At 43.9% G+C, this 21,969-nt stretch overlaps 1 protein-coding gene across 9 annotated transcripts in view; it reads left to right on the top strand.

Moving 5' to 3' along the window:
* Positions 1 to 21,969, top strand: part of Cep112 (centrosomal protein 112) — a 471,814-nt gene that overhangs the window by 398,176 nt on the left and 51,669 nt on the right. For 8 of the 9 annotated variants that reach the window (XM_045157990.1, XM_045157993.1, XM_045157994.1 and 5 more), the window contains one exon: positions 21,701 to 21,790. The exons of the other annotated variant lie outside the window; for it this stretch is intronic. In XM_045157990.1, coding sequence (XP_045013925.1) covers positions 21,701 to 21,790 — 90 coding nt within the window. The remainder of the gene's footprint in view (positions 1 to 21,700; positions 21,791 to 21,969) is intronic. 9 annotated transcript variants of the gene reach the window in all.

Below are 21,969 nucleotides of genomic sequence, written 5' to 3'. Positions count from 1 at the left end.
TGGAAATGAAGTTAAGGTACTCAAGAAGAGGAAATCAAGCCATTAATAAGATGGCCCATTAATAAAATGATTGGATTGTTAATGAAAACATCAAAGCTAAACAGTTATAGGAGTTGAGAAAAGGGAGAAGGCTAGGCTGGGGTCACATTGTGACCTTACAGGAAACTGTTACACTATTAGGGAATGTTCATTTCCACCCACATGGTTGACAAGTACAAAAACTTGGATATGTGAAACAAAAAATAAGATCATAGCAATATGTTGACTGTTTTACATTTTGATTAATTAGTTGATCACAACCCAAAATACATTAGATGTTAAAAAATAATAATTGACTTTAAAAGCTACTTATTTATATTGTAGGCAGGATATATATACACATAAGCATATATGCCGATAGAGAGATAGCTACATGTATATACATATTCACCCACATCTGTACATGTACACATAGATATATATGAGGGATCTTGGAGCTCAAATGGTAAAGTTCTCTTTGGAAGAATCAGGTCTATTATGAACAGAATGTGGAGAATGCTTGTATAATTTAGTCAAGGGACAAATTCAAAGGTTCTTTGGTGACCAAGAAGCCTTTGTACACAAATTCACAGTAGCCAAAATTAAAGAAAAGAGGTCATGTGGATGATCTTCAGTACCTTAACAATGAATTTGGGAAGTAGGAAAGTAAATTGCTTTGACATGGAAGAAGGTGACAGCTGTGAAAGACCGTGAGGGCTTGCAGCAGTGTGGGGTGGTGAAAGTCGCCAGCTTGCAGCGAGCTCCTCTGACTGGCCAGCCCTGAATCCCCAGCCATGCTCCCCAGCTCTGAGATACTGGCTCTTCTCTCTGCTGCAGTTTCAGCACTTTGGCCCCAACAACACTGGTTGTGCTTGGGACTTTCCAAGGAATCAAGCAGCCCTTTTAGCTCCCCCTTGAAGAACACGTGTGTAAGTGGCCTGACCCTCACCAATATCGCTCACATTTGGAGATCCAAGCCACATGAGACCTGAGAAATGTGAAATGCTGCCTCATTCCTGAGCATCTACCAGACTGCTTGAAACATTACACTGCAGTGGTGAATCCAGCCAGAGTCCCAGGAGACCAGGTGTGACACCAGTGACACAGGCATAAACGGTCCTGTGCAGTTGCAACCGCTCTGAGGACCTCATGCTCACCTTCCCGAGGCTCCGATCTCCATCGTCTCCATCCCTGTTTGCTCCACCATTCTGATCGCTACAGAAACGTTCAAAAAGCATGCATGGCATTGGGCTGGACAGAGGGCTTAGCAGTTACAAGCACCTGCTTATAAAGCCTGCTGGTGCGGGTTGGATTTCCCAGTGCCTCCACAAACCAGACGCACAAAGTGATGTATGCATCTAGAGTTCGTTTGCAGCGGCAAGAGGGCCTGGCATGCCCATATTCCTCTCTTTCTCAAATAAGTAAAAATATTAAAAGAAGAAGCATGGCATAGACCTTTGTTGTGACAACCCTGGCATCATCACAGCATGCCCAATCATGGCAGAGCTGAAGAATTTGGATCCAGCACCAGCCAACATTCCTATCACTGGCAGCCATGCTGGATAGACAGTCACCCCTCTGACCCATCAGTACACCCCAAGGAGGAATGTCCTCAAGACCAGCTAGCCAGGCTCACCAGGCAGAACCAGGAGCCTGGCACTGAGGTGGTGAAAGCCAAGACTGGAGCCAGCACTGCCTGTCCATGGCATAGATAAACCCATTTCATCTTCACCCTGGTTGATATGAACAGGAAGGAGTTGCACAGTGCCCTTTCCACTCCCTAAGTCCCAGGGGTCAGGAGACGGAGTGGGGAGGTCCTCGCTGCTAGGGACAAAGGGCCTGGTGAGGAGCTATACATCAGCAAAGCGGCCTTTAAGCAGACATGAGAGCCTCTGTGACAACAGAAAGACTTGTCCAGAGCATGAAGTGAGAGAGGTCTTTCCAGCACCAGCATCTCCTCACTCATCCAGGCACTGCGGCATCACTGTGAAGCCACTTCTGACCCTGACCCTTGGACTGCTTTGACGATGGCATGATATGAGCATTATCACCCTTCCAAGTTGTGGCTGCTCTGCTGGTGCAGTGATGAAAGCAGACCCAAAGGGGGAAAGAACTTGAGGGATAGAATGGAAACTATATTTGTAAAGTATTTTGATTTGACATCACCAAAGTGTGGCCATAAGAACCAGTCTGTAACACAGTTTGGCATACAGCTCCTAGAATAACTTCTAAATTGCTCTTTAGACAGTATAAGTTGTCCTAAAAGAACTATATTTAGATTGTCCTGTGTTTTTCTTTCTAAAGTTAATATAATTTGTGTCCTTTGAAGATTTGGACTTGTAGTTACCTAAAATCAAAACAACAATTTCAGAAGGCCATGCAATAATCTGAATGCCCTCAGCAGGTTCTAATTGCCTGCAACACCCCAGGCCAGCACTGTGCTAGAAAGGAAAGGTGTGCTCCCAGCATCTCCCGTGAGCGCATTTCCACACTTACTAGAATGCTCTTTTGCTGTATAGTATCTGCCAACGTTATTATAAAGCTCAGAAAGCAAACACACAGGAAAAGTGGGAATGATTGGCGTGTGGAGGTCGTAGTGTGGTTTGGGTGGCCAGTGGGCTGCACTTCGGCTGTGTTTTCCGTATTTTGTGCCTTTCAGGATTCAGTGTTCAGTTTTTCTCCCACCCCTACTTCAGCTTGCCGCAGGTGACTGGGGCCTGGACTCAGGCCTCCTCATGGCTCTCTGGCCTGCAGCCCTGGCTTGTGAGTGTCTCCCACAGAGCCACCTACACAGAAGACAAACCCGCTCACATCTTCTCATCAGAAGTGAAAATTAGAGCAGGGCCCAGACAGCTCTAACCCAGCTTTCTTTCTAGTACTATTTTGGTCACTATTTACATTTACTGGTGAGAAAGCAAAAGGCTTTTTTTGTTGCTCCAAAAACTTTTGAAGCCCACAGCACAGCAGAAATTACATGTTTGCCTGGGTTTTGCCAGTCAGAAAGAAGGAAGAGGGCGGGAACAGCACAATGGTGATGCAGATATCCTTGTCCTGTTTCATGTTGTTCTGCAAACAGCCCTAACTAACATGCCATATTTCAAAAGCACGTGGAGCTATTCCTGCCTGAGATAGAAGCAACATTCAACACTGTTCCTCCAGGCCACTTTCCACCTGCCGTAGAAATGCAGAACACGTCCATCTCCAAGACCTACTAGGGAGGTGCTCATTTTTTGACTTACTCTTCAACTTCTATCTCGTGCCCATGAATTATGGGGAAGATTGTTATCATTTCTCCCATTGAGGCAGGAGCATTGCTTTATTCCCTAGTTTGCCTCATTGCAGCATCTCTGCTCTTACTCTGTTGTGCTCAGTGGGCCATCTGGTACCTGTGACGTGAGCAGGGACGCTCCTCAGTGCGCTGCCTCTGAGATGCTGTGTAAGCTCAGCACTGGCCTGATGAAGCCAGAAAGGACCCTGGCACACAGCACTAGGTAGACTTTTGATGCAATAAAGAACTGTGGGATTTTGCTCTTTTGTTTTGCTTCCATCCTCATCCCTTGTTGAAATGTGTTCCGCGAGTGTCCATCCTCTGAGCCGTGGGGCAGGACAGGGGAGGGGGTCAGTGTTCAGTCACATTTGTTAATGGCAGTGACACATGAAGCCTAAGTGGAGTTTGTTCACCCCAGCTCATAGAAGGACTCCCAGCCCTCTTGAAGTCTAGCCAACTAGTAGTTGTTCAATTTAGTGACCATAGCAGGAGGAGAAAAAGGCTGGATGGAAGTTTATGCTAAAAATATTTTGATGCCAGGTGTGGTGGAACATGCCTTTAGTCCCAGAACTTGGGAGACAGAGGTAAGAGGATCACCATGAGTTCGAGGTCACCCTGAAACTACATAGTGAATTCCAGATCAGCCTGGGCTACAGTGAGACCCTACCTCGAAAAAAGAAAATTTTTTGACTTTATAAATGTTTTGAATCTCATATTTGATAAAAAACCATGATGGATTTCCAAAAGACCTGAGAGTCCTAACTTGGTCACTCCTATACAATTAGATGATCTGAATATAGAGTTTCCATGAGAAAAATAATTATAAAACATAACAAAAGAAAAATGCAATATATAGTTACAAATATACACAACTGCTTCTGTTTTCTGGCTGCCCAGTTTGATGAGATGATAACACTGTTGTGCTTCAGGGGGACCAGGGGCAAAGTCTCCCTCTAGCCCAGGCTGACCTGGGACTCACTCTGTCACCTCAAGTTCAGGGGGGTGCTCCTACATCAGCTCCCCAAATGCTGGGATTAAAGGTGTGAGCACTGCACTGCCTCTGTGGAACTCTTGTGTGTGTTACCATTGTGTTCTAATGTGGTAATCCTCAGAACAACCTATGACCATTACTGTTATCATCCTTTTATTTCCAAATGAACAGGCTGAGGTCCAGAGAGGTTTAAGTAACTCATGTAAAGTCGCCCAAGTAACAGGGGTGACGCAGAGATTAAAATCCACCCACATGAATTTAGAAACCCAAGTCCTTAGTCACTATAGCTGACATTCAAATGCTTCACCATCTGATGAAATGTTCTCTATAAGATGGGAAATTCAGCTTATCACACAGCAGTTTCATTCCCTGTGATGCAGACGCAAACAAGTTCATGAATGTAACATGATTTATCTGTGATCCTGGTGCTGGAGAGAAAGCAGAGCTCAAACTACCTGCCCATTGCTCTGTATCCCAAGCCCTGCCATCTCACCCAGAAAGCTCTTTACAAGCAGTTGACTTCCATTACATTCCATGAGCCATGTGAGTGTTTATTTGTTTGATTGTTTGATAATTGTTATTTATTTGCAAGCAGAGAGAAATGGGTGCACCAGTGCCTCTACAGGTAAATGAACCCTAGATGCATGGGCAACTTTGTGCATCTGGCTTTACAGGTACTGGGGAAGTGAACTCTGGTTGTTGGGCTTTGCAGGCAAGCACCTTAACTGATGAGCCATCTCTCCAGCCCCTGTTTGTTTTGTTTTGTTTTGTTTCATGGTCTGACTAGCATTAGTTTTCAAACAGAAGTCCTCCATCATCACTTCAATGCAGCCAGCATCCAGTCCTCATTTAGAAAAGAACAGGGACGCAGAAAAAGGTGGGATTCAGAATGGCCAGCAAGGCCTGAACTGCAGAGAACTCCACACCTCATACTGCGATGAGCAGCCGGCCATAAGCCGTGCTCCAAATGCTCACGTGTCTCCAGCTCTTCAGCCCTTGAACAGAATACTTGAGGGGTGTGATGGAAATGTCTTATGTTGCACTTCTGCCCACACAGAGGTGTCGGACTAGAAGAAGCTAGGACATGCCACCCAAGGAAGGGAACCAGGGAAGGAGGTGGTCAGTGACTCCATGACTTCCTTGTCAAACCCAAATGTAAATATCTTAATTCATCCTTCACCTCATTCCAACAAGCCTATCAGTGATATAGGGATGAATATGACACTACAGAAGGAAAAGTATGTAATCAGAAAATGTTTGGCGGGGGGAGGGAGGGAATTACCATGGGATTTTTTTTATAATCATGGAAAATGCTAATAAAAATTTAAAAATAAATAAATAAATAATTTAAAACAGGAAATGGGAAGATAAGACAAAACCAAAAATAGGATTAGTAAACAAGCCCACCACAAAGCCAAGTGGAACTGCTAAACGTGGGCATTTCCACTTTGTAGCAACTGAAGACGAGAGGAAATAAGTGAGTTTCCATGGTCAGCATCCTGATTAGAAGCCAAGTCAGAGTCTTAGGGAGAAGCAAAGCCCTTCAGTGCACTCCACTGTTCCTCTAACCCTGCTTTGTGCAGATAGCTCTTCTTGGGCCCTTTGGAGAAAACTCTAAAAGTTGCTCTTAATTTTTAGGTCACTAGTCCTAGAGTCACTTTAATTGTACAAGTTAATCCATTGAGATCATTCTCAACAGAAATGTAAATGGTTCCTAGAAGTGATTCCATTGTATGACATACTAGCAAAGTCCTACTTTTGTATAAGGCCAGAATCAGGTTGTCCCCACGGGGGTTCAGTTACCTTGAATCAAAAAAGGTTTCTAGCACTGAAAGGTGAAAGGAGTTCCCAGCAGGACCTGATGGGAGTGTGCACTGAACGATGTGTGCCTCACACTTGAATGTGCCTGCATGTCACCTGGAATTCTTGGGGAAACATGGGCTTTACTGTGGTCAGGCTGGTCAGGCTGGAGTCTTCCAGCACAGCTGGTTCTCACAGGCTTTGTTAGGGAAGTCCAGGATAGGCCACAGTGTTTCAATGCTGAGAGTCTTTAGACTCATCTTGGAAGTTGAATTCTAAAGCAGGTCCTGAAGACTCGAAGTTTCTGAGGAGCTAGGTCAGGATTATGTTTTGGAAAGACCCTTGGCAACAGTGTATAAAATATTTGAGAGCAAAGGAAGACAGAGAGAAGAAAGGCTAAGATGTAGCTGGTTTTCTTAACGACATTCCTATATGAACATAAGCATCAAGCTTCTGTAAGTTGCTATGCATATGGGTCAGTGGTAGAGACCTTTGCTAGCATTTCTGAGGATCTTGGTTGGATCCCAGCACTGGGAAGAAAAAAAGAAAAAACATAGTTTCTCAAGGTGATTTCCTGTAAACTTCCACACAGACTGCTGAGACAGCCAAAGCAGACTTTCACCTGGGGACAGGTGGTGCTTTGTCCGCAAATTAAACTTTTTGTTCTGTTTTCTTGTTTTCAAGGTAGGGTCTCACTCTAGCCCAGGCTGACATCAAACTCACTCTATAGTCCCAGGCTGGCCCTGGACTCACAGTGATCCTCCTTCCTCTGCCTTCCAACTGCTGGGATTAAAGGCGTGCCCCACCATGCCCAGCCACAAATTAAACTTTGAATGTTTAATTGCTGTAAGGCTGGAGAGATGGGTCAGTAGATAAGCATTTGCCCTGAAAACTTGAGAACAGGAGTTTGCAGGCAAGCACCTTAACTGCTGAGCCATCTCTCCAGCCCCAAGGACAGGTGTTTAAATGCCCAGCACCCAGGTAAATTCTGAGTGGGTGTGGCAACCCACCGGTGATCCTTGCACTCAAGACTCAGAGATGGAGGATCCCCAGATCAAGGTGCTACTAGACTAGTTTGAACCAGGTAAACTCTTTGTTCAAGGGAGATGCCCTGTCTCAGTAAACAAAGTGAAGAGCAATCAAGGAAGAGACCCTCTGTAACATACACACACACACACACACACACACACGCACACACGCATACATGAAAAAGAGAACTATGCTACCTGGGGAGGGAATGTGTTGCAGTCTGCTCCTCATTGCTGAGACAAACATCCAACCAGACACAGTTTATGGCAGGAAGGGGTTTATTGCAGGCTTACATATTTCAGGGGATCTCCATCAGTGGTGGAAGAAGCTGGCTTGTTTCCATTGACTCATAGCAGAGAGACACCACCAAACAGCCAGCAAAACTGACACCAGCAAGCACAGACATCCAGAGCTCCAAAACTGCTCTCCACGCACCTTAGCGCAGGACTCACGATCTGCCCCAAACACCCCTTAGAGCTGGACTCCAACATCCTCCCTCCAATGGATCTACCTGCTAGAAGCTCAGTAGGAAGTTTAATCAAAACTGCCTTAGTTTATGGGGCCCTACATTCAAACTACCACAGAGAAGGAAGTCTGAGGAGAATAAAATGTACCCAAGGAGGATGAGGCCAGGAAACATAACACATCTAGTCACCCATCCTCATCCACAAGGTCATTGTCATGTAAGGGCAGCACCAAGCCTCCCAGTTGAAGCTGAGGTGCCCTAGGCAAAGAGAAATAGGACTAAAAATGCGTCTGTAGCAAGCTACGGACCCGAGCTTGGAGTACTTCAGGTACGCCCTGCATTACATGCAGTTGCTCTTAGGACCATTCACGTTTTTGTTGAGAGTTATCTCAATGTATTAACTTTGTGTGCAAGTTAAAGTGTCTATAGGACTAGAGTGGCCTGAAAAATCAAGACACCTTCCTGAGTTTTCACCAAGGGGCCCCAAGAAGAGCTGTCTCCACTAAGCAGAACTAAAGAACCAGTGGGAGACAGGAAGCGAGGCGGTTATGATTGCACGCCATGAGTCCTTGGGTTCATGAGCCAGCCTCATATGCATGGGCAAAAAGACACTGAAAAATGAGCATTTGCTATTAATTGTTGTTTCTGAGGACAAAGATTGTAGAACTCTCATTTTCCTCTTGATGTTTTTTTTTTCCTTCAATAAGTATGTATTTTGTAATTTTTTAAATTAATAATAGTTCCTAAAAAGGTTATTTTTTTTCACAAGTGGAGGACCAAGTGGCCTGAGTTTATTCAGAATTAGGACCACCTGGTTGGTGTAAGTACACATTGATGAGGAAAGACAGTTTTTTTTTTTTTAATTTTTATTTATTTGAGAGTGACAGACACAGAGAGAAAGACAGATAGAGGGAGAGAGAGAGAATGGGTGAGCCAGGACTTCCAGCCTCTGCAAACGAACTCCAGACGCGTGCGACCCCTTGTGCATCTGGCTAACATGGGACCTGGGGAACCGAGTCTCGAACCACAGTCCTTAGGCTTCATAGGCAAGCGCTTAACCGCTAAGCCATCTCTCCAGCCCAGGAAAGACAGTTTTTAAACATTATTTTAAAAGGTTTGAATTCCTAGATCATATTTTAAGAACATCAGCCACACAGTACGCTGAACAAATTCTGTCACTCTTGAAGATAAGCAACACTGTACTATAGGCTTCAGATATTAGATATGTGGCAGTTTGTCTCCAAAAATCCACACTAGTGTTATGGTTTTAATAACAGAGATAGTTTAGTCGTAAAGGGGAAAGAAGGCCTTTTGATAAGAAGATAAGATTGAATAAACACTATTGAAATTGTGGCCACACTGACAAAAATCATCTGGGGTTTTGCTTAAAAATACTTTCTTGAGGATCTGGGAAGATGGCTCAGCTGGTGAAGCGCTTTCCACGCAGCATGAGGACATGGGTCCCCAGCACCCATGTGGAAGCTGGACCTCGAGCCCGCACTTACTATCCCACTGTGGGCAAGATGGTGGTGAAGGGACCCCGCGGCTCACTGACTAGCCAGCCTAGCCGAAGTGGTGAGGTCCAGATTCAGTGAGAGACCCTGTGTCAAAAAAATAAAAAAAGCGGAGAGCATATTAAGATGTCCAGTATCAACCACTGTCTTCCACACACATGTGCACACACATGCATATGTGTGCCCACATGTTGTACCTACATATACATAAAAACACACCACATACACATGCCCATCCCCAAACACATAGACATGTTTGAGCTAAGCACAGCGGCACATGACTTTAATCCCAGCTGAGGCAAGGGAGTCATGAATTCAGAGTCATCCCAGGCAAAACTTCATCTCAGAATGAAAATCAGGGCTGGCACTTGCTTGCAAAGCCTGCCAGCCCATATTCAATTCCTCAGTACCCATATAAAGCCTGACACACAACAAGTGGTGCGTGTGGGGCTGGAGAGATGGTTTAATAGTTAAGGCACTTGTCTACACAGCCAAAGGACCCAGGATCAACTCCCCAGGACCCCCGTAAGTCAGATGCACAAGGTGGCACACGTGTCTGGAGTTCGTTTGCAGTGGCTAGAGGCCCTGGCGTGCCCATTCTCTTCCTCTCTCTCTCTCTCTCTCCCTATCTGCCTTTTTTTCCCTCTCTCTCTCTCAAATAATTAAAGAGAGAGAGAGAGAGACAGAAATCGGAGCCTGTGGTCTATCATTCATGCACTCTGTACATCACAGCAGACATTCAGGCTCACTACTGAACCTTCAGATTAAAACTCATAAATAACACACGTTTGCTCTCCTCTCACTGGCAGTGAGTTTCAGTTCCCACAGTAGGTTTCTTTTAGAAAAGAAAACAAAACAATGGTCTTTAAAGTCTCTCATCACCAAGAGTGGTCACTACCCTCATGCAAAATACAGCTGGGGGTGGGGGAGTGTACTAGATACCAATCAAATAAACCTAGACACATGGTGCTGTAGGAGCTGCACAGTGTAGGCCTGGGGGTGTAGAAGAACCCCAGCAGGCAGAGGGGTGTGGAAGCTGCAGGGAAGGTGTGGGACGGAAGGCAATTAAGTGTGAAGTGGCAGAGTCATGGTCCACTGCAGACAATGCGCACACAGTCTCACCTCTGCTCTGCCTTGGTGTGAGGCGCTGCCTCTGCTCCAGAGACTACACCCCTCTGCTCAGCACCGCCCCTCCCGTTTTCCTCTTGTTTACCTTTGCAATGGCCATTTCCATGGAAACAATTCTTCCTCTTTCCCACCTGCTTCCTGTCAAAATTATTCGAGGCTGTTCTTGAAGACTTAATGCCATTGTGCAAAACTCCCATGTCATTTTACTATGTGTGGTTCCCAAAAGTAGAAAGAAGTGTGTCTCATGGATCCATCATGCCTCTTTCAATATCTGTCAAAATTTGACCACATTTAGGCTGCGGGGGGAGGATTGCCGTGAGTCTGAGGCCGAATTGAACTGCATGGAGAATTCCTAGCCAGCATGGAATAGTGAATGAGACCTTGAATCAAAACAAAATTTGAAAAGGACCATGTTTGCTTTATCTTGTCTCTGGTTTTCTTTGCTGAACTATAGAGATCAAAGGAAATCAGAGACAGCATTTCCAAAATGCCTCTGAGAAAATATGGACATGGTACTCCATAATCACCTTCATCATACCTAGAACAAGAAATAATCTTTTAGCATTATCTATTACCTGTTTCATACTTAGGCATCCCCATTTGATTTTAGGGTCAACTTGTCTGAATCAAAATCTGGGCAAGATGCAAACATTATATTTGATTGTTTCTTCTCTTATAACTTTTTGAATATAAATCATACCCTTTCTTGATTTTGTGCCTTGACATTGACTTCCTACAGAAAACAGGTCAGTTGTCCTGTAGAATGTTCACAATCTGGATTTAGCTGCTGCTTTCCCTGTAGTGCCTTTGAACTTGTTTCTCTGATCCTTCCTTTTCCTTTTGTTCTCTCAGCTGACCGCTTAAGACACATCCATGCTCTCCTGCTTTTTGTCTTTATCACATACCTTGTATGATAATGTCACCTCCTTAAAAGATGAGGCCAAATCTAACCCAACTTTGTTCCTTCCATCAATGTGACAATTTGTATGCACTCAAAAAAAAAAAAAGTTGCATTATCCATGAAGACGTTTGCTTCTTCTTAGAATCAAAATGTGAGCTAGAGTGTATTCTTAATCTGAAGAAATTTACATTAGGGATTAAGTTGCCAGAGAGATCTTCTCAATAATGTAGGTCACTGTTTCCTCGTTTACACTGAGAGCCAGCCTGACTACAAGAGGCTCATTCTCAAGGCTGAAAACTCTTATGCTTTGGAGCATCATAAAACGCTTAAGTGAAATTTCCAAGTCCCTGGCATCCCCTCTGGGTCCGCATAGAAGTAATCTCAGAAATCAGCTGGGTGGTGCTTTCAGCATAAAAACTAGGTCACTAATCATTTTTCTGATCAGAAGAACTGGATTTTGCTTAGTAGTTCAGAAACCAAACCAAATGGCTGACTCTAAAGACGCTGTCCTGTGAGTGCCTTGTTGTTGATAACTAGCTGCAATCACAGCTTTAGTAACTAGGAGGGAGGGGAAGAGACTTCAAAAGGTTGCATGATAAATGTTTTTGACAATGTGTCAGCCGAACATTAAACAGGATCTTTGTAAATCCTCTCATTCTAAGTGGTTTAAATGGAAAGTTTTAAACTTCTTCCTTCATAAGTACAGGCTGCAGATATCCCAGAATCCTAAGGTTAAAAAAAGAAAGCCACTTTATCTGGCATAGATGATTTCCATCCCCTGTGTGAATATAGAGAGTATGGGAAATGGGCTCACCTCAGGCTCTCTACCTTCCATCCTCACCATTTTGTCTTTCATGTGCTGAGAATGTTCCATCATTGTGCCGAAATGCCTCCTTTGTAACCCAGTGTGACCATGGATACTATGATATCATGTAAATTATAGATATGTGAATGAGTCAGGGTAGCATATTAATAGCCTCCAATGCTGTTCTCCAGACTCTCATATGAGTGCACCAGTGTCCCAGTATGGACATGGACAGAAAGAACTCTAGTAGAACTAGGTCACACAAAGAAATGTGTGTATTGGGGGTGGAGTGGTTGTTTTGAAAGAGACGTGGAAAATAAAGGAACTTCTTCCCAAGTGAACTGTTTAGTTTTCTAGGTCTGCCATGACAAAGAACCAAGAACTGGAGGTACTGAAACACAAGAAAGCTGCTGTCTCACTGCTCTGGAGGCCAGAGCCTGAGATAAAGGTGTGGGCAGGCCTGCCTCCTTCCCAAGGCTCTGCCGCTCCCCGGAGATTACATGTCTCTTGACTTATAGATGTATCTCCAGTCTCTACCTCTGGCCAAACACAGCCAGCCTCTTCCTGTGCATCTCCTCTGTCATATTGTATTAAAGGCCCACTCAAAAGCCAGATGTGATGGTGCATGCTTATGATGGCAGCACTCAGAAGGCTGTGAGACAGGAGGAGCATGAGCCTGAGGCCAGCCTTGACTACACAGCAAAATCCTGTCAAAAGAAGAAGGAGGAGGAGAGAAGAAAGGAAAGAAAAATTTCTACTCTATTCTAGTCTGATCTCATCTAATTATATCTACAAGGACCCCATTTCCAGATAAGGCCACTGTCAGAGGTTGTGGGGAGGAATTGAACTATAATGTATCTTTTTGGAGGCTATCATTCAGCCCATAACTATGTTCTGGCATCCACTGGTAGAGAAGTCATTGGCCTTGTTGATATTGAATCTATGACATAAAGACATTGTCTTTTACTTTCATATACTTTAATTGATTATAAATTAAATCTCCTAAAAGCAAGCCTAGGTTGTGTTGGGTCACTGCGTTTTGAAAGAAAAAGACCTTAGTTGGCCTGAGGGGAAGAGCAGCAGTTCCCAGGGAGTGCAGGGCAGCGCAGCGCAGGCTTCTGCCAGCAGAAGGTGGAGGCCGAAAGACGGAGGAGCAGCTAGTCAGGGAGCGCCGTCTCCTGCACCCTGGCTCAGTGTGACCCGAGTCTACTTCCTCTCCCAGTCTGTAGGACTTTCCTCCTAAGTAGCCGTGAGCAACCTTTGGGAGTCTAAGCTGCTTTTTACAGATGAGGATTCTACCTGACATAAAAAAAAAAAAACCCTTAACTTATCAGCTTCGAATTCATCCCTGAGCACAGTAAGAAGTCTTAATGGATAAATGCACCTAGTTGCAGGGAAATTCTTACTTTGGGTTGGTAAGAATGTAGAATGACAGCCTGGACTTGTGTTCTTCCAGCATGCAAGGTCACAGACCTGGGGAAAAACTGCAGTGGTGTGAGAAATGGAGACCTAGCTGGAAGTTATTTCAAATAGAAGTTGAAGAAACCTGGGCACATAGGAAGAGTGAGGGCTGAGGGAAAAGGGACTCACACACGGTGCACCCGGGTACCTGAACAATGCACTGTGTCACTGATGAGGAAAATTAGGAAGGAAGCTGATTGAGGGGAAAGGGTATGAGTTTGATCTTGAACTTGATAAGCTTGAGATGATGGTGAGGTGACCACATAAACATATAGAGGGGTAGCTGAAGGAATCAACTTGGAGGACAAACATGGGAGAAGGTATTTGTGAGCATGAGCATGGGGGTCATCTGTAGGTATGCCCTGATTAGTGCTGCTCATCAGGCGGGGAGAGCTGCATGCTGCAAGGGCACTCCACTTGGCATCTATGAACCTGACTCATTAGCTAAGGGAAGAAGTAGAGAGAGAGGAGTGGAGAAAGAAGACCCTCCACTGAGAAGTAGCCACAGCTGAAAGAATGCAGAACAAGAGGGAGGAAAGCTGTCTTGGACCTGCAATGTCAGGAAAGGGTTTCTGGAAGGAGAGGGTCCAGAAGTTTCCAATAAACCAGAGATCCAGGAGAATAAAAATGTGGCGAGGGCCACTGGGTGACAGTAGAAGGGTTAGGGCAGACCCAGCAAGGAGCAAGCTACATAAAGTCATAGAAATCAAAATCAAGTTACCGAGAAGAAAGGAGTCAGCTGACAGGGAGTGGCATGCATTGCTTGAAGAATGGAGTAAAAGCATTGGGGAAGTGTGGCCATCTTTGAATAAGAGCACCAGGGTGGAAAGGATCACTTGGTGTCATGTCCGCCCATCCATGCAATGTAGGAAAGGCAAGGAGGCTCGTCTGAGAGGAGCCACAGGGAAGACAGGCCTGCAGCTGTGCAGATAGAGCCAAAGAAGAGGTCAGCAGCCCTGCCACTCTTTGGGTTTGGAAAACACACACAGACACCTGTGTTATCTAAAGAGATCAGAAGAGATCACCCTTGGGTTCTCAAGGGAGCAGGCTGAGTGAAGCTCTATAAAACTAAGAAGGAGGAAATGAAATCTAGGAGGAAAGCTGAAGAATTTTAGTAGGAACGCACGCCTGGTTCAATTGGAAAACAGCTTGGTCTTTGTGTAGTTGGTTGGTATTAATCAGTAAATACTTACCACCCTAGTGTAAAGTACACTTTACCAAGTATCTCAGAGATCATCATAACACTATGGGAGGGAAAGTTACTGCCCTAATAAAGCTCATGGTCAAAAATGAGTGGGGGAAGTCACAGTAAAAAGATATGTGTAAATGAGTTAGATGGGATGCAGGGACTTATTGAGAAATAAGCATTCTCTCAAATCTAGATTTGAAGTGTTTCATGGAACAATGAAAGCTGATTTGACTGCTAATTGGGAGGAAATTTGGTGTGTTGGAGGGATTCGGAGTGTGACTACAGGCTCAAGGGACTGCTGGGGTGAAGGATTAGCATTGCAGGAAAATCAGACTGTAAATGGCTGGTGGAAGGGTCTGCTCCCTTCCTTGGGCTCGTGCAGAAGAGCAGTGGTCAGAGTGAGAGTTTAATAATCTGTGCTCTGTTCTGCAAACTGCACTCCAATAGGAGTGGTTATCACACTAGCTACATGAAGGGAGTTTCCTATGATCCTGAAAAATCCCCAGTATGGTTCTTGTACTTGATCCTGGATTCCTACCAGTAAAGATAAGAACGTGTTCACTAGTGAAGCTATATGGGTGGGGGCGGGTGATTTGAACATCCTGAGAAGTAGGCTGGCTGCTTTAGGAGGAGATGTGGGTAACATCCCATAGTCTTCTGTGACTAGGGAGCATTCATGATGGGTGTGAGGAGGTTCCAGCTTCCTTAGATCATCAGAGCCTTAGAATGACATGATTTCTTTTCCTGGAATCTCTCTCCAGACCAGGAAACACTAACTTGTTTTTAAGTTCATTTTAAAGGAAATCCTTTAGGAATCTTAAAGGACTGAAAATAGACATGAGAGAAAACAAAATGAAGACTTTCTCATTCTTTTTTTTTTTTAAATTTATTTATTTATTTATTTGAGAGTGACAGACACAGAGAGAAAGACAGATAGAGGGAGAGAGAGAATGGGCGCGCCAGGGCTTCCAGCCTCTGCAAACGAACTCCAGATGCGCGCGCCCCCTTGTGCATCTGGCTAACGTGGGACCTGGGGAACCGAGCCTCGAACCGGGGTCCTTAGGCTTCACAGGCAAGCGCTTAACCGCTAAGCCATCTCTCCAGCCCAGACTTTCTCATTCTTTAGAGAAAGCTTTACTCCTGTGTATCTTACTGGCCATGTTTTTGCCTTTTATATTAAATCAGTAGCCTAGGAAGCCCATACCCAGATGCAATTTCTCATTTCTCATGTATGTGTCTTGTTGTTGCAACTACTAAAAAGTTTCCATTTGAAAGGAAGCTTGGGTTAAACTCTTCAAAGATCTTTTCTTCATACCAATATCACAAACACTGAATATTGAAAGTTTGACTTTTTAAAGTGGTTTCTTAGAATGCAAGAGCAGGGACACTGAAAGTCTGAATATAAGACATACAGAGAAAAATGCTACTCTTAGGTTATGAAACCATCAGTAGCCCCTAAGTAAGTATCTCGGGTTTGCTTTAGACTGCAATATGAGCCCTTTCTTCATTACTGTGCAGTCACCAATGCAGCACTTCTAATGGTTTGTGATTCATCCAGTATAGGTATGAATGAAATCATGAAAAGAAATCTTGAGAGGCAAGTCACTGACAAAGACTAGTTACTTTTGTTCATAGACTCAGCCTATTTAGAAATAATAATAGGATGAGATCTATAGTGGCATCTGTCAATAGCCAGTATGACCACCCAGTAAAAAATGCCACCCTATGCCATTGTGTCATCTTCATAGCCCTAGATTTATATCTCCCTGTGGGGGTGACAGCACTTGGTCTTCTTGCTTTGTCTCAGTTAAGATGAAATTTTAAAAAGAAGAAAGGAAAGAAAGAAAGTGACAGAAGGAAAGAAAGAAGAAAAAAGTTTATGAATTCGACATGGAGTGCAATCTTATTATTTTATATCTATTTTATTTTAGTTTGTGGTCAGAAGTACTGGAAAAATATTTACCATTTATGTGTCAATCTATATGCCAAAGAAAATGGACTAATCAGCAGCAGTATCAGCACCATTTGAGCTGCATGGGAGTCATACTGCCTAGACAAACGCAGGCATCATTAACAAGGCAATTAAGGTTTAAATGAGAATCACCTCCCTTCACCTTTGTAATTGGGGTCTCTCCACTAGTGGAAGATTAGGTGTCATTTCTGTTTAATGGAGTACCTATCCTGAGGAATATCAAAATGTTGTAATAGTTAACATATTTTATGACAAATTTCTAAGTCATTTCATGTTCTTTATGTGGGAAATAAGCCATTACCATTCAAAATTAAACCTTGAAGCTTGGCATGGTGGTGCACGCCTTTAATCCTAGCACTAGGGAGGCCAGGTAAGAGGATCACCGAGAGTTTGAGGCCACCCTGAGACTACATAGCGAAGTCCAGGTCAGCCTGAGCTAAACAAAAAAATTAAACCTCGGGTTTCACTATATAGAAAATTCACCTCAATGAAAACATAAATGTCCCTTTGCAGTTATCTTTTCTCTAAGGGAACGAGGCATGACATAGCATGCATAAGAGAATTTACCTCTAGTCACAGTGACAGCTTCACAACAGCAGGCCTGACATTGTCACAGAGGCTTCTCTTTTGTTTTGCAAGTGAGTTTTCCCAACTTTGCCTGAGTGTGTGTGTGTGTATGTATGTGTGTGTATGTGTGTATGTATGTATGCGTGTATATATATATATGTGTGTGTGTGTGTGTGTGTGTATATGTATATGTATATGTATATGTATATGTATATGTATATGTATATGTATGTATGTATTGGATGGGAAAGAAGGGAGGTTGAAATTGTATTTTCTGGTAACAGCCTGGAGTGCAGATATTCCAAGCTCAGAGCTGAAGAGATTTATGTGCTTAGACAGCCCACTGGGAAGCGAACAGCTAAGTCACCACTCTCAGGTGTCCCATGGAACTGTCCAAGAGGTCAGCCATAGGCAGGGTTGGAAATCTCTAGAAATGCTTGTAGTATAATAAAATGTCAAGTCTATAAACCTTTCTGTGAAGTGCCTTGTATACAGGAAACACTGTGGTGTCTTTTTTTTTTTTAAATCATTGTAATAGTGCATTTCTTTCTTCCAGTAAAGTTCTTCCTTATTGAATGACTTTTTAACTACCTTGTGACTGAACTCATTATTAAAAGGCATATATCTGCCATTACTGCCTGTTAGTTTTATTAATTTAAAACTACCAGAAGAAACTTTAGTTTTTAATGGGACTATACCTAATTCCTTACTACACAGTTTTACAAGTTGGAGACCTTACTACACAGTTTTACAAGTTGGAGAATGATCTGCTCTGTATTATGGTTAGAAATTTTGTGAAAATAGCATTGACGATTCTACTCTTCCCCCTCCCCAAACCAACAGAAGAAAACTTAAGATATCACAGGTGACAGACAAGGGGCAAATTACACTGTATTTTGCTCTAATTCTTTTGTTTTGTTTTTTGTTTTTTCAAAGTAGGGTTTCTCTCTGGTCCACGCTGACCTAGAATTCACTATGTCATCTCAGGGTGTCCTCGAACTCACAGTGATCCTCCTACCTCTGCCTCCTAAATGCTGGGATTAGAGGCATGCACCACCACGTCCAGCTTTTTCGTTTCATATTTTAAACAAAGCAAATTATCCTGTAACCCTGCCCTTTATGGATGGAACGTATATCACCTCATTGTTTTTGTAGCACTTATGAAGTTATTTACATTTTTCTTCTGGAACATACCCTCCTTTGTTCCTCAACACAAAGCCCTTAGAATGTCAGGAACAGCCCAGCTCTTTATAGCAAGCAGGCTGGCATGGTATTTAAAGGCAGATTTAAATGGGAGAAAAGAATTGTCTTTCAGTAATGACACAAATCAACACAGCAGAACTAAGAGATAAGGAATAGCTTTGCAGACTGGACAGTTGAAATGTTCAAATTGGAGTTTTATGTATTTTTAATGAAATATTTTATCTATTTATTCGAGAGAGAGAGAGAGAGAGATGCATAGGAAGAGGCAGAGAGAAAGAATGGGCACCCCAGGGCCTCTAGCCACTGCAAACAAACTCCAGACGCATGGGCCCCTTGTTCATCTGGCCTTCGTGGGTTGTGGGGAATCGAACTGGGCACCTTGGGCTTCACAGGCAAATGCCTTAACTGCTAAGCCATTTCCCCAGCCCTGGAGTTTTATTTATTTTTGACCTAGTATTAGCGATTCCATTCTTCAGTTATCCCGGGCTTTCCTCAGGAATCAGCTGAAAGTTGTGTGTGTGTGTGTGTGTGTGTGTGTGTGTGTGTGTGTGTGTGCACGCGCGCGCGCGCGCATGTGTACGTGTGTAATCAAATGTCAAACCTGATGGTTTTTCAGGAAAAAAAAGCACACAACTTGAAAGAAAGTCCCACAGAGCTAGAGAGATGGCTCAATAGATAATGCTGAGCAAGCATGAGTACCTGATTTGGGAATCCCAGGCCCTCTGTAAAAACTGGAAGCCCTGTCAGACTTCTTTAGTCCTAGCACACCGATGGCAGGATGGGAGGTGGAGACAAGAATTTCCCACAAGCTCGGAGACAAGCTAAGCCTGGCAAATGCAGCAATGAGAGATCCTTCCTCAAGTGAGGTCAAAGGTGAGGATCAACACCTGAAAACCCTGTGACTTTCACTAGTGCACCATGGCATGCAAGCACCTACACCCTCACACAAAAATATGCCCAACCATACTACACACACAATGAAAAACAGTAAGACTCAAAACAAAGCACCCCCAGTTGTACATCTTGAAGAGTTGTTATTTCCACAAAGTCAACTTTGAGGTCCAGACTCCAATAGCATAATATTTTATATAGTATGAATCTAGGAACAGAAGCCAAGAAAATCTATCTTTTTCCTTTCATGTAGTAAACTTTAACTTTTTTGAAAATGGAATGTTATTTGGTTACTTTCCAATTTTTAACTGATTTTTAATAGATAATAAAAGCAATTTCTAGACATGACTTTGATTAACCTTAAAAAGATCATGTTTTGAATTCTTTAACTATATGAAATTCTAAGTATTATAGTCTTGAAAGGCAAATGTAATTTGAATTCTATCTTGATCATTTGATAAAACATGGCGATGGTCTCTCACAGTATGGAGAAAGAATCGGCTCTCCAACTTTCTTTCAGTCTCCTTCACACTGACTTCTCCATGGCTTCCCCACCCTGCATTCTCGGCAGCTTTCTTGTCACCTCTTCCCAACTCTGTCCTGCCGCCTCTGTAGCATAAGCAGCCCACACAGGAGGGCTGTAGGCCTCTCTCGTTCTGCTCATTTCCCTAGGGAGGCATCCACCTACCCTTCCGTTTGCTTGTAGCCCTCTGCCCTGGTCAGACCCAGCTCTGAGGGGCAGTCTTCTAGCTAGCTCTCTCTGCCAGCTGGGGTGGCTGGGGCCCTGCCTGAGAAGCGTAGAGCTGTAGCTGTCACTGCTTAAGTCCTCTCAGTTCCAGAGGCTGAGACTCCCAAGACCATCAGCAGACTTGGTGTCTATCAAAGGCATGATTCCTCGGTCAGAAGTGGCTGTCTTTGACTAGCCTCTTACACTCGCTAATCCCAATCTGCATGGCAGAGGAACACACAGAGGCTTCAGCCAAAGCCTCCAAGGTCCTTGCATGACATCTGAGGAACAAAAGCTATTTCAAGCTAGTATCATTGCCATCTACCTCTTTTGAGACAAGATCTTTAATTGGCCTAAGACTTACCAAGTGGGGCCAAGGATCAGCCTGTCTCCTCAGCAATTGCATTATAAGAATGTGCTGCCCTGTCTGGCTTTTGTTGTTGTTGTGAGTTCTGTGGATCAAATTAGGTCCTCATGTTTTCAAGGCAAACATGTTACCAACTGAGCTATCTCCTCAGATCACCCCAACCCTAGTGACATACTCTGTTCTCAACATTCTCAAATCATTCATTGTCAAAGCTTATGTCGCCTCTGAGTCCCTCTTGTTCCCCAACTTTCTATTAATGATGCTACCACCTGAGTTGACAGAATTCATCAGTCACTGTCTTGGCACAAGGCCTCCTTATCTTTGACCTTCACTCCTGCAATGGCCTCATTTCTTAACCCCTGCTTGTATGAGCAGTTAACTCCTCAGAATTTAAGGGAAGACCACAATCAAGCATGAACAATGGGATGAAATGCTGCTGCTGTAAAAAGGAAACCAAACTGTGAGTTTGAAGCCAGCCTGAGATGCCATAGTGATGAATTCCAGGTCAGTCTGGGCTAAAGTGAGCCTTACCTCGAAAAACCAGGAAAAAGAAAGAAAGGAAAACAAATTAGCTGTGGTTTTGACATCTGAGATAACAAGTGACTGTGGGAAGGCCAGCTTTAGGACAGTGGTGAGGTTAGGAAGTTACGAGAATGGAGGAAGGATGGGCTATTTAGCGTTCACACTCCCCTGGTGTGCTAGCAAAGGGGAGAAGGGACACCCAGGAGGTAAAGAACAGTTTCTTTTGGGTTAAGACTAGGGAGAGTCACATCTTTAGATTTTCCTATGAAATAAAACTAAAACTGAAAAGGTACCTTATTATAACAAAATCAGACAGTATATTAGTATACATGATAAATTATCTGAGTACAGACATATATGTGAATCATTTTTATAAGAATTGACACCATCTAATTTATATCACACATTTGTGGTTTTTTATTTTGTTTCATTTTGAGGCAGGGTCTCATCCTAGCCCAGGCTGACCTGAAACTCACTCGTCGCTCAGGCTGGCCTCAAACTCATGGTGACCCTCCTACCTTAGCCTCCCTAGTGCTAGAATTGAGGTATCATCTACTGTGTTTGGTTAGATTTGGGGTTTTGTTTTGTTTGTTTTATGCAGGGTCTCACTGGATAGCCCAAATTTACTTCCAACTCATAGTGATCCTCCTGCCTCAGCCTCCTGAGTGCTGGAGCCCTAAGCATGTGCCACCATGCTAGGTACATTTGGTAATGTTCATGTCTATATTGTTCCTACGGCACTGTGGTGTTTAAATGTAATTCCTCATAGCCTTAGGGATTGTTGATTACAAGCTTCCTACTCAGTGTTCAGCAAGAACTGAGGCCTTCGTCACACCACTGCCTCTGTTCAAGCATGACAATGGTTGATGTTGCTGTTTCAGGCTTTGCAAGATGAGCTAGAAAGCCGCTCTAACCAGGTGCGAAGTGCAGAGAAGAAATTGCAGTACAAAGAACTGGAGTCACAGGAACAGGTAGGCTCCTCCCCTTTGTTCACTTCCTTCTCTAGCTGGGGAGCACGTGCACCCCTGTGTGTGCACCCCTGCGTCAGCTGAGATCCTCTAGCTCCAAGGAGCAGAGGCTGCAGTGTTGGCATAGGCAACAAGGCCATGGGTCACCACACAGAACAGGAGGTCTGGAGAGGGGACAGGCT

This window comes from Jaculus jaculus, chromosome 9 (assembly GCF_020740685.1).
Source record: "Jaculus jaculus isolate mJacJac1 chromosome 9, mJacJac1.mat.Y.cur, whole genome shotgun sequence".
Lineage (NCBI taxonomy): Eukaryota > Metazoa > Chordata > Mammalia > Rodentia > Dipodidae > Jaculus > Jaculus jaculus.
This window is presented reverse-complemented; position numbering and strand designations above follow the sequence as displayed.